Source organism: Solanum stenotomum, chromosome 2 (assembly GCF_019186545.1).
Source record: "Solanum stenotomum isolate F172 chromosome 2, ASM1918654v1, whole genome shotgun sequence".
Taxonomy (NCBI): domain Eukaryota; kingdom Viridiplantae; phylum Streptophyta; class Magnoliopsida; order Solanales; family Solanaceae; genus Solanum; species Solanum stenotomum.
Window position 1 is genome coordinate 17,968,715 of NC_064283.1, and position 13,077 is coordinate 17,981,791.

The following is a 13,077-nucleotide window of genomic DNA, read 5'->3' on the forward strand; positions in this document are numbered from 1 at the left end:
ATAATAATATTTAGTAAATCACAAAGTGCTTTGAGTTCAAGATTAAAAATAACATCACAAAGTGCAAGAAGAAAGACTTTGACACATAAGTGAGGGAAGTCTTTTTAGTAACCAAATAATACGAAATGAAAGAATTAGCCTAAATAATATCCCACTATTCGCCTAAATAATATCCCACTAAATCGTTTAAATTGAAAATATTTGATAGATGTATAATCAGGGGTGAAGCTAGAGTATAGAGTTATAGATTTGTCAGGTTCAATAGCTTTAATCCAAACTCTATATTTGTCTTAAGAATTTTTTTAAATATGTATAAATTATTAATTTAGAACTTAATAAATGATTGAAATCTCAAACACATGAGTTTCAACCTAGCTCCGTCCTTAAAATAATTATATATATATATATATATATATATATATATATATATATAATGTTGTGATAGAAGTAAGACTGGATGCTATTCAAAGTCTTCAAGATTTGGAAAATGTTTCTGAATCGTCATCTTCTATGGAAGGAGAAAATAATAGTCTTGATTTTATGAAAAATCTTTATTCAAAAAATAATGTGGACCTTTTGGACACTATGCCAAAGATTTTATATATATATATATATATATATATATATATATTCTAAGATAGGTGATTTGGTTAATGATAGGTTTGGAGAATTAGACGGAGGATGGTAAAAGAGTTGATTTTTTAAAATACTTTTTTGTAACTAGTTTTCAAACAAGTAAAATAAATGTGGGCATTTGATCATAAAAATCAAATATTTTTTTTTATGTGAAATTTTTAAAAGTTGGAGTGGAATTGTAATCTAGAACATACTTTCAAGAGGACAAAAAAAGAAAAATTTAGAAAAGGACCAATTACCAAACTTTTCTTCTCTCTTTTCTGAAGTTTGAAAAAGACACGTTTATTTCTCAAAGTTTAAGTTCAGTTTCTTTTTTCCTTTTAATGATAACTTCCTAGTGCTGTCTTCAAATTTTAACCCAAAAGCTTGCCCTGTGAAAAAGACCAATATAGGTCTATTGATTGTGGTAGAATGATTAATATTTTTGCACTTTTATTAATTAAAAATTTTAAATTTAAATTCGAAATATAGAAAAAATTATTGAGAGCATCATATTTTCTAAAAATAAACCCTACAATATACAAAACTAAATTAATCGAGCACTAACAAATATACCAAACACAACTTGTCAAAGTACTAAAAGCCCTTATCTGAAAATCAGGCTCTAATCCAAAGCCTCTTGTTTCATTTTATTTTATTTTTATGCTAAAAAAATAATTTTTTACTTGTTCATTTTATTAAATAAATAAAAAAAATTTAACAAATAATTCATAATGTTAATTTAATAAAATAAATTATTAATTAATATTTTCTAAAGAAGTGTGTCAAATCAAACATAAGTTGTAATAATAGTGTGTATGGCAAAAAACGTAAACAAATTATTCTTTTATGAATGACTAAGGGTCTGTTTGTTTGGATATAACTTTTAAAATTATGATTTCAAATCAAGTTAATTTAAAGCTAAAATTTTGTAATTTAAATTTTTTAAGTTGTATTTCTTTTCTCTTTCATAAACATAAGAAATTCACAATTGGTGAGAACTGTCATATATTTTTTAAATCTTACCAAATGAACAAATCATAGTTCATAAATACAGACCAATTTCTTTCATAGATAAATATTTGTGATTTAATGTTATTACAAACTTTCAAATACACATAACTTTATATAAACCCACTAATCTAACATTTCATCAAATAGTAATAACTAACTATTTTTTAAATACAATCCTGTCATAACTCACATGGTATGAACAATATCTTTACATTGAATATATCTTTTTCACAAAATTTAAATGAAGAATCTTAATTTGTGAGTCTAGTTTTCATTTAAAAGAAATCAAAATTTTAGAATTCGTTTGAACATAGATATGGAATCATGATTTAAAATCACATTGATTGAAGTAGAAGTTTTGTAAATTTGGACCTACATTGTAAATTTTTCAAATTGTATTTTTCTTATAAACTGAAAAACCTCACAAACTATGAAAATAATAAAAAAATTTCAAATTCTTATATAATTTTACCGAACAAATAAACCATAATCCATAAATAAAATATCAAAACATCTTTGACAAACGACTTTGATAAATCATATATACCGTTTAAAAAAGATGTATAAAAAATAAATAATGAAAAATTTAATCAAACCAAAAATACTTCATAAGTTGGAATAACTACCTTATTGAGTAAAAAGAATTAAATAAAAAGACAACTATTTATGAAAGGGTAATAATAATGATAGACCCCAACTATGACTTGTTGACATTTTCATTCTTCTTCTTCAGACAACACAACAGAAGAGAATAAAAAGCACCTCTTCTTCCCTAACACCAAGTTTCTTTGGGGGAAGAGAGACTCATATGTGTATCTATTTGTAATAAACAAGAAAAAAGGTATATCCGGGTTTTTGATTTTCTTGATGAATTGAAACTTGATCATTCTACACTTGTTAATTTCTGGAGGAATTGGGGAAAAATTATAATGGAATTGGTTGATCAGTCTGAATCTTCTCCTTTGGTTCCTCCTTCTGTGATCACTGACACAAGTGAAATCGATCTTGAAGCTGGTTCTAGTGAACAGATTCAGTGTAGGATTTGTCTTGAGACTGATGGTCAGTTTTCTTTCTTTCTTCATTTCACCCATTTTTTGATTCTCTATTGTTTGAAATATTAGTTGGTTCAAGTGTATTAATTGGGATTTTTGTGGTATTCCTAACTGTAAAGGTAGCTGCTTTAGGTGATTCTTGAGGACCCTTTTATGGAATGAAAGTATTTTGGTGAATTTGTCTTGAAAATATGATACCATAACCCCAAGTGTATTAATTTGTCTTGGTTCAAGTGTATTAATTGGGATTTTTGTGGCGTTTTAGGTGATTCTTGAGGACCCTTTGATGTAAATGAAAGTATTTTGGTGAATTTGTTTTGAAATTTGATACCATAACCCGAAATTATACTACTCAAGTAAGGCATTAGTGAGAGGATGAGTTTTGCATTTGGTTGAGAAATTGGAGCATGTGGCAGTATTAGTTTTGTCTGATTACAGTGGAAATGAAAATATCATGTGATACTGCATATATTATATTTGAATTTGTTTCTTATCAACATTTATTTTCTATTTGGTTATTAAAGAAATGAAAGAAGTAAGAAGTTTTTAGTAAGAGGCGGTGTGAATTTTTATGCGCTTGGTGGATGCTTGTTTTTCTGGGTCGTTTGTTGTTTATTTTGTTCTATAACATAATATCATTTGCCTCGGTGATGGATGTACTAATGAAACATATTCAAGGAGAGGTGGAGAGGTGCCATGGTGTATGTTCTTTGCAGATGACATAGTGTTGATTAACAAGACACTTGACGAAGTTAACGATAGGTTGGAGGTTTGGAGACAGACTCTAGAGTGTAAAGGGTTTTTAGGTTGAGTAGGATTAAGACTGAATACTTGGAGTGCAAGTTCAGTGAAGTAACTCATGTGACACATGTGGGAGTACAGATTGAAACACAAGTCATTCCCAAGAAAGGAAGTTTCAAGTATTTGGAGTTAATAATACGATGATGTTACACATCGTATTGGAGTAGGTGGACGATATGGAAGCTCACATCCGGTGTCTTGTGTGATAAGAATGTGTCACCAAACATTAAGGGTAAGTTTTATGAAGTGGTGATCAAACTGGCTATGTTGTATGGGGCGGAGTGTTGGCCATTCAGAGCTCGCAACCTCACATGCCCAAAAGATGAGAGTAATGTAAATGAGGATGTTGAGATGAATGTGTCAACATACTAGGTGTGATAGTATTAGGAACAAAGCTATCCAGGACAAGGTGAGAGTGACTTCTGTGGTGGAAAAGATGAGGGAGGCGAAATTGAGATGGTTCGGGCATGTGAAGAGAAGAAACACATATGTCCTAGTGAGGAGGAGTGAGAGGTTAACTATAGTGGGTATAAGTAGAGGTAAATGTAGACCAAAGAAGTCTTGGGAGAGATGATTAGATAAGACATTCAATAACCGAGGACATGACCTTAGATAGGAAGATTTGGAGGTTGAGGATTAAGGTAGAAGATTAGTAGGTCGAGTGTTGTCTAGTTTCATTTTCAGTATTGTTCCTCCCAGTGAGGAGGAGTGAGAGGTTAACTATAGTGGGTATAAGTAGAGGTAAAGGTAGACCAAAGAAGTCTTGGGAGAGAAGATTAGATAAGGCCTTCATTAACCGAGGACATGACCTTAGATAGGAAGATATGGAGGTCGAGGATTAAGGTAGAAGGTTAGTAGGTCGAGTGTTGTCTAGTTTCATTTTTAGTATTGTTATTATTACTTCCCTACTATCTTATTTTTTAGTTTTAGTATTGCCTGATGTTTTTTCATTTGCTTTGGTTATCGTATTATTTTGTCGTTGCTGCCGTTCTCTTCTTTATTGTTTTCAGCATGACTTCTTCGCTATTGTATTTGCTTTATATTCTTGTTTTTATATGCTTACTTGAGCCGAGAGTCTACCGGAAATAGTCTCTCTACCTTCACAAGGTAGGAGTAAGGCTGCGTGCAGCCGTGCAACACCCTCCCCAGACCCCACGTGAGGAATTACACTGGGTATGTTGTAGCATAACATTATTGGGTTATATGTGCTGAACTTGTGCTGTTTCAGAACTGGGATGTGCTTATAAATGTTTTTGTTTTTTCTTTTCAGGTAGGGATTTTATTGCACCTTGCAAGTGTAAAGGTACATCAAAGTTTGTTCATCGGGAATGCCTGGATCATTGGCGTGCAGTGAAAGTATGTTTTTCATTTTTGGCTTTTGAATCTGTATTACTTGAGCAGTTTTAACCTTGTTATTGTAGAAGTTGCCTTGTTGCCTTGTTGCTTTTGTGTTAGAAAGGCACTCCATCAAGATTTTTGTCATTTCTTGTTCTTTTATAACCATGGTTTTCGGGCTAGCTTCCTCGTACCTCGACTAGTTCCATGGGGTACCTGTTACCTCCCATCAGTACTGGTATCAGGTAACTCTGCCCACCAAGGCTTGGACATGTCGACAAATGGGAAAAAATCGCCTAGTGTTTTTGTCTCCGTTAGAATTAGAACATTAGATTTCATGACTCTCAAGTATCCACTCCATTGATTAGTAGGTCGCACCGTTAGGTGCTAGAATACTGTTATTCCTTACCTTACTTGGAATTAATTTGTTTTTGTATTGATGCATTAAAGTGTAGAATCAGGATTTGATTAGTGTCATTTGTACGTATATTGAGCATGTATAGCTTTGGACTAGCCACTTTACTTGCAAGAGTCATTTTTTGTGTGTGCTTTTCATTTCAACACTAATTCAAATTATCAAGTAGTTGTTGAGGCTTTCTTTTCATAGAAGCAATGCCTGCATAAGAGTGCTGATAACTTCCAAGCAATTTACAAATTACAGTAAGCAATATTCACCAGAATTATATTTATTTTCGTTAGCTAAATAAAATTTGTATTTTACAGGAAGGATTTGCTTTTTCCCATTGCACAACTTGCAAAGCTCCCTATTACTTGAGAGTTCATGTTCCCACTGATAGAAAGTGGCGAACTTTGAAGTTCCGATTCTTTGTGACTAGAGACATTTTGTTCATCTTTCTCGCAGTTCAGCTTGTAGGTGGTTGGTCCTGTTTACAAATTTTGTTCTTTGATTTTCTGAGATATCCTTACCTTATTTATAGAGAACATATCCAACTGAACTCTTACCCTTTTCATTGCAGGTTATAGCCTTACTGGGATATTTAGTTTACTTGATCGACAACCACCATAAATCTTGGTTGCGTTTTACTTGGGGGTTTGATAGCGAACTAAGCTTCTACTACCTATGCGGTAAACATCTTGAGTTTTCCACTAGTTATTATTTGTTAAGTCCTGATTTTTTTTTTTGATTGGTTGTATGGGCTAAATCATGGTGTTGCCTATTGCAAAAGAAAGAGATCTGTTAAGTAATGATATTTCATGTTATCTTGTCCTATAAATTCTATTGTGCCAATCTCCTTTACTCTCCCTCTCTGGAACTTATATCCTTTTCTTCATTTGTTTGTTTCCTGGACAAAATGAAATTTGTGATGGTTGATATGGTGGTTTGAGGAATCTTGCTCCTCCTGAGATATTTTCTCAACGAATGGACATTATACCCTTCAAGAAGCTGCACCAAAGCCAAAATCTTCCCTAATAAGACTTTTATATGTTATATTGCCTCGAAGAATGATGTGATGGGAAGGGTTAGGGTCACTATGTTCATAGATGCTCTTATGTTTTTAAAATTTCTGTCCGAAGATGACACTGAGAGGATTCACATTAATAGCAGTTAGTGGTTTGTGGACGCCTTTTTTGTTGCTCGAAGGTGGTCCGTGGTCATTTAGGATAAAGTTGTTCATATTAGGAGAAGGAACAAAAGATTGTAGGTTTTCCATTATGGTATGACTGTCCCTGCACCTACAGTATATGGACCTCTTCATGCAAATTTGTGACAGTTCTGGAGGCTTTACTGGAGCAGGATACTTGAAAAACTTCCAGAGAGGAAGTAGGATGTTTCTGGTGTAGTGCTTCTATAGGTTACTAAGAAGAGATGTCACAATGTTCTGCATCTATCAGTTTGACTTCCCAAAGCTTAGATAAAGCTATGTATTTTCAGCTGGTTGGCAACAAGGAGGGCATAGCTGAAATTTGAGAGGATAAAATAAAGTAGTTGTCATGTGCAAAGTTTAGGAGAAAATGTGAATCGCCTACTATTGCATTGTCTGGTGGCAAGGCAATTGCCTATTTGCCATAAGAAGTGAGCATTTTCTTAAGCATTGATCCATAGGGCATTATGACCGGGTCAGTGTAATGTCCCTGATGGAGGGCGAGACAGGGAAAAGGTTCAACGGGCTTCAAGGCTGGGAAGTTTTTGAAGAAGGGTGCATATAACGCCTTAGGAAATCCCACATTGTAAAGGGAGAGAAAAGTAGCATGCCTTAACATAACAACGATTTAAATGGTATGTATGCTTTTTAGCTTCAGGGTGGCCCAGTGGTTTGGGCTTGGGACTTCCATGTTGGAGGTCTCAAGTTCGAAACCCATTGTCAGCGAAAGCAAGGGGTTTGCCTTCTAGGTTGAGCTCGTCGCACCGGGCTTGCCTAGTGCGGGTTACCTCTCCTATGTGGTTTGCGAGCTATTGCATAGGAGCGGGGGTTTTACCTTGTGCGCACCCAAAGGGTAGCGGCTGCGGGTTTCCCTTGTCATAAAAAATAATCCCTGTATAACTTGCTCATGGAACAAACGATCCTAAAGGGATCCTTGGTGGCTTGTTAGTATTCGAGGGGTTTATAAATTACGGGACTCATATGTTTTCTTTTTAATTTCTACTTCTGCTAGTAGTTTATGATTTTTATTTGAGATATGCTTAGTTAGTACCTTTTTCTCTGCAAGAATATTTTAAATGAACTAAGTGGACCATTCATCTTTTGTCCCCAAGTTCATCTCCATCCATCATTTGGAGGTTCTCTCAGAAGTAACAAAATATAGTCCAAACATAGAGGGGAACTGAGAAATGCTGGATAAAAAGATAAAGGCACATCCGGACTCCGGTAGCATTTTCTCCAAAAATTTTAGTCCAACAAAACTATAGAAGATGCAAAAAAGGGATAGAAATAATTAATTCCATGGTGAATCAAACCTAAGCATCTGTATTGCCCCTATTATGTGGGAGAGTTAGAAAAAAGGAAGGTGGGTATCATTGGTGTGGGGGGTAGGGTAGGGGATTAGATATCACATATACTTTTTCATATACATGGCACAGGATAAATGTCGCAGAAGATTTTAAGATAGATGTGCAGTCATACAAGATATGATAAGATTAGAGATAGTCAATTTTGATAATGGGTGCAAGTAGATCACATAAATAAAACAACAGAGTTGTTTAGATGGTGTATGATCGTGTCCAATGTAGGCCTCCAGATGAAGCACTGATGATTTGATTTGATGATGCAAAGTGTTAGAGTGGACGAGGTAAGTCTAAAGTCACATATAGAGAAGCCACAAAGCACGTAATCTCTTGGAAGTTTTACGACACAATAGAAGTGAGGGATCTATATAGGCGATCCCAATGTATTATGCTTAAGGTTTAGTTGTTATATTTCTAACTTGCATAAGGTTTAGTTGTTAGGTGTAGATTTAGAGAACTTCTTGTTTTAAAGAACTTCTAATTTTGCTTACAACGAACTTCTTGTAGTGGAGTGAAATAGACTTGATTAGAGAGGACTGGATGGTGTTGTGAAATCTGAATCAGGCTGGATGAGTTGGTGGGACCCTAGGGTGCAGGGTGGAGGTTTTAACCTTATCTAATCAGTATGCAAGGTGTGGAAAAAATCAGTATGGAAAGGGCCAAACATGTCATTAGGCAAGTTATTCCCAACAGATGCATGTCAAACCACAATATAGGTACGCCAATATAGATTGTTCGGAGGATAGCTCATATGGTGCGAGGCTGTGAGCCCCGCGGTGAAGAATCGATTCCCACTTATGTAATATCTTCCTCTAATTGTAATAAATTTTAAAAAGAACATAAGTTTGATGTAGGTTTGTAGTGTATCAGCAAATACAAAAGACCAGCTGATGTGCATTCTCATTAACAAAGCTGTTATGGTAGAATCCCATGCCGCGACCCATACAAAAGTTGTGCTAATTGCTTTGGGAGGGAACTATCTCCTCTGTTTTGCGGAATCCCATGTAAATGCCTTCACAAAAAAATATCTTCTTAGGTTGCCCTTTGTTGTGATGTAAAATCCCACTTAATAACTAGCAAAGATTTAATAAAACACATGCATGAATAGCTTCCATTATATAATTGTCACAAGTAGTTGCATAATTACCTGCTGAAGCACCTGCTCTGCTGCAGCACTGGAAGTTGCATAATCTTGTCATCATTTAATCCCTGTAGTATATTTCCCACATTATAATCCCTGTATAACTTGCTCACGGGCCAAACGATCCTAAAGGTATCCTTTGTGGCTTGTTAGTATTCGAGGGGTTTATAAATTACGGGACTCATATGTTTTCCTTTTAATTTCTACTTCTGCTAGTAGTTTATGATTTTTAGTTGAGATATGCTTAGTTAGTACCTTTTTCTCTGCAAGAATATTTTAAATGAACTAAGTGGACCATTGATCTTTTGTCCCCAAGTTCATCTCCATCCATCATTTGGAGGTTCTCTCAAAAGTAACAAAAGATAGTCCAAACATAGAGGGGAACTGAGAAATGCTGGATAAAAAGATAAAGGCACATCCGGTAGCATTTTCTCCAAAAATTTTAGTCTAACAAAACTATAGAAAATGCAAAAAAGGGATAGAAATAATTAATTCCATGGTGAATCAAACCTAAGCATCTGTATTGTCCCTATTATGTGGGAGAGTTAGAAAAAAGGAAGGTGGGTATCATTGGTGTGGGGGGTAGGGTAGGGGATTAAATATCACATATACTTTTTCATCTACATGGCACAGGATAAATGTCGCAGAAGTATAGATTTTAAGATAGATGTGCAGTCATACAAGATATGATAAGATTAGAGATGGTCACTTTTGATAATGGGTGCAAGTAGATCACATAAATAAAACAACAGAGTTGTTTAGATGGCGTATGATCGTGTCCGATGTAGGCCTCCAGATGAAGCACTGATGATTTGATTTGATGATGGAAAGTGTTAGAGTGGACGAGGTAAGTGTAAAGTCACATATAGAGAAGCCACAAAGCACGTAATCTCTTGGAAGTTTTAAGACACAATAGAAGTGAGGGATCTATATAGGCGATACCAATGTATTATGCTTAGGTTTAGTTGTTATATTTCTAACTTGCATAAAGTTTAGTTGTTAGGTGTAGATTTAGAGAACTTCTTGTTTTAAAGAACTTCTAATTTTGCTTACAACGAACTTCTTGTTGTGGAGTGAAATAGACTTGATTAGAGAGGACTGGATGGTGTTGTGAAATCTGAATCAGGCTGGATGAGTTGGTGGGACCCTAGGGTGCAGGGTGGAGGTTTTAACCTTATCTAATCAGTATGCAAGGTGTGGAAAAAATCAGTATGGAAAGGGCCAAACATGTCATTAGGCAAGTTATTCCCAACAGATGCATGTCAAACCACAATATATATGTTACCAATTTCAAAAAATGCATGTCAAACCACAATATAGGTACGCCAATATAGATTGTTTGGAGGATAGCTCATATGGTGCGAGGCTGTGAGCCCCGCATCCTTCACCATGTGGTGAAGAATCAATTCCCACTTATGTAATATCTTCCTCTAATTGTAATAAATTTTAAAAAGAGATTCTACAAAACAAAACCAGACTGTGGATGAGTTTTTTACACTCCGGTCGGGTATTGGTGTATCAAAAGGGCCCTTAAACTGTTTGTTTGTTTTTGATTTTGAGTTGGTATTAGTAGATGAAAATGTCTCGATAATATGATCCAGTTGAGGTGTTGAAGATATTTATCGTGCAAAATATTTGCATGTCTATCCCAAAGTATTTAGTTTTAGGAGTCCGAACCTTCAGGTGCTTGGACAGCTTAGAATAAGCATTGCTGGGGTTTTCACCTTTGCATTCCTTGTGATGAAGGCATGAAGCAATGCAACAGCTTCCCCAACAAGAGAATACGGGAGCCACCTCAAAATTACAGGAGAAAAAGAGAAACAAAAGGAGCAAGAGACAGAGAAAAAGGGGATTAAGTATCACAGCATCATTGGTCTGTTTCTTGTTAATCTGGGTGCAGTAGCATTAGTCTATTTCTGTATATCTTGGCAAGAGATGCCCGATTCCTTTATGTCCATCATGGCACTCAAGGACCAAAGATGGTGCATAATTTTTCTAAGGCACCCAAGGATCAAAGATAGTGCATAATATTTCAAAATAATTGATAGTTATTGCAGTGGGAATTGTGTTTGTTATTTTTCGTGATCAATAAATGCTTACTATTTGATGATATTCAACTTTAGTATTCACATCCTCTAAAAAAAAGAAAAAAGAAACTAACTTTGAGGTATTGATTTGACAATGTACAGGGGCACTTTTATTTTTCGCTCTGCTAGGCCTATCTGGTTGCTTCATCACCTGTTATGATCGAAGAGTGCGCAATGATTTGGCTCAACCCTGCCGCGAACTATGCATTTGCTGTTGTCATCCTGGGTAAAGAATCTTGACTCTTCATTAGTAATAAGCTTAATATTGCAGTCTTCTTCCTTGTTGTTCTCATCATCAATCCAAGGAACAAGTAAATGAAGGTTAACCAATGCAAGAACATTTTTTCCGTTACATCACTTTTTCACTCTTGATAGACTGCAACATAGCAATTAAGAATTATCAATGAAGCTGTGTTTGTTTAGTTTTCTGGATAATTATTGTTGTCTTAGTCTCTCCTCCGTCCTCTTTAGGACAAAATATTTGCGTTGTCATTCTGAAAATCTGCTGCTTTGTTTGGATTTGTACATCATCTATTGTTATACATGCTAAAGCTGTTTTTGATGGATTACCTGTTCTCATTTATTAATTTTATATTAACATTTTATCCGGTATCTACTGCTTTAGCATCTTGTACAACAAAAGTGCGAGAAATGGTGCTCTCTGATCTCTTTCTTGTGAAACTATTTCTTGAGGAAAGATTTATTTTTTTCTTTTTCCATTGGCTGCTGCATCATCGTCATCTAATGATGCCCTTGCAGAATGTGTGCAGACTGTCATTTGCCTGGTACACTTTGTATGTGGACTGATTGCACAACATGCTTTGAAAGTTGTGCTGGTGCGGCCAGTGAATGTGGAGGTTGCTTAGGAGGTGCCGGTGAAGCTGGGTTGCCACTAGTACTTATAATTGCTTTAATTGTGCTAGGACTATTTACTGTCATCGGCATATTTTATAGTGTTTTGGTTGCTACAATGGTTGGGCAGAGAATATGGCAGAGGCATTACCATATACTTGCAAAAAGAATGCTGACAAAGGTGCGCTTAACCCTATTCCATGTTTGTGCTTTCTTGCCATTCCTTCCCAATCATTGTCTTGAACCCTTTCGCGGTTCATTAAAATGTTATATACAATAAATCCTCGAGTACGCGATACCACTCATAATTTGAGGCATGATGACTGCTACAATTCTTAAGATATGTTTGTTATTCTTTTGAAGGAATATGTTGTAGAGGATGTCGATGGTGAGGTCAACGGAAATGATTGGTCTCCACCAGCTCTGCCACCAGAGCATGTTCAGCAGCTGAAATCACTTGGACTTATGTAAAAAATTGAGGATTTTGACATAAATGAAACTCCATACTACTGGGGCTCTCATCATGAGATTTAGTAGTATAAGCAGTTAGACCTGCAAGGCATAGTAAGGTCTGTGTACATCATACCCTCTCCAGGTGGGATTACATAGGGTATGCTGTTGTTGTAGTTAAACTTGCAAGAGAGAAAATCCCTTTCAACCCAATATTGTTCATATTTTGAGAATGATCACACATGTAATTGTTAACAAAATAGACCCTTAACAATCCAAATGAATTAACAGTTGCAATCTGGTTTAGCCCCTTCTAGTTCTAGTAGTTCTCTATTGTTATATTTGTTTGCTGTTTCCAAGTAATTGACTTGTTTATCACATCTTCTACTTTGTGAAGGAGAACATGTGGAATTGTTTTCCTTTGCTTTTTAAGAAGAAAAATTGAATATTTGCTTGTCAACAAGAAGCTAAAATTGTAGTTTTGGGGGTATTATAATGAATTATATGGTCGACTCTGTTGTTAGCTCTGCATCAGTCTCAATAGAAGTGGGGGTATCTACAATAGACACGTGTGTACGTGGCACAATACACGTAGGAGTTAGGACGCTACATATAGGATGTGAATTATCACATATATAGAACGTCACATAGGATGCATGTGTCTACTTGTTCAACTTTATACAACTTTATACTTGTCAAGACTCACGTTACACTGGTTGAAACGTTTGTTTGGTTGCATCACGTGGTCGGTGAGGGTGATGCGTG

The 13,077-nt window shown here is 35.3% G+C and overlaps 1 protein-coding gene across 1 annotated transcript; it reads left to right on the forward strand.

Moving 5' to 3' along the window:
* Positions 1–2,324: 2,324 nt before the first annotated feature.
* Positions 2,325–12,660, forward strand: LOC125856324 (uncharacterized). Its single transcript, XM_049535838.1, has 7 exons — positions 2,325–2,688; positions 4,753–4,838; positions 5,541–5,687; positions 5,795–5,903; positions 11,113–11,236; positions 11,770–12,043; positions 12,226–12,660. Exons 1-7 carry the CDS (start codon positions 2,559–2,561, stop codon positions 12,331–12,333), a joined length of 978 nt encoding a protein of 325 aa, XP_049391795.1. The 5' UTR covers positions 2,325–2,558; the 3' UTR covers positions 12,334–12,660.
* Positions 12,661–13,077: the final 417 nt, after the last annotated feature.

Coding starts and splice junctions, on each gene's coding strand:
- LOC125856324 (XM_049535838.1), top strand. CDS start 2,559: ATGGAATTGGTTGATCAGTCTGAATCTTCTCCTTTGGTTCCTCCTTCT. Junction 2,689..4,752: donor GATTTGTCTTGAGACTGATG/GTCAGTTTTCTT, acceptor TTTTCTTTTCAG/GTAGGGATTTTATTGCACCT. Junction 5,904..11,112: donor AAGCTTCTACTACCTATGCG/GTAAACATCTTG, acceptor GACAATGTACAG/GGGCACTTTTATTTTTCGCT.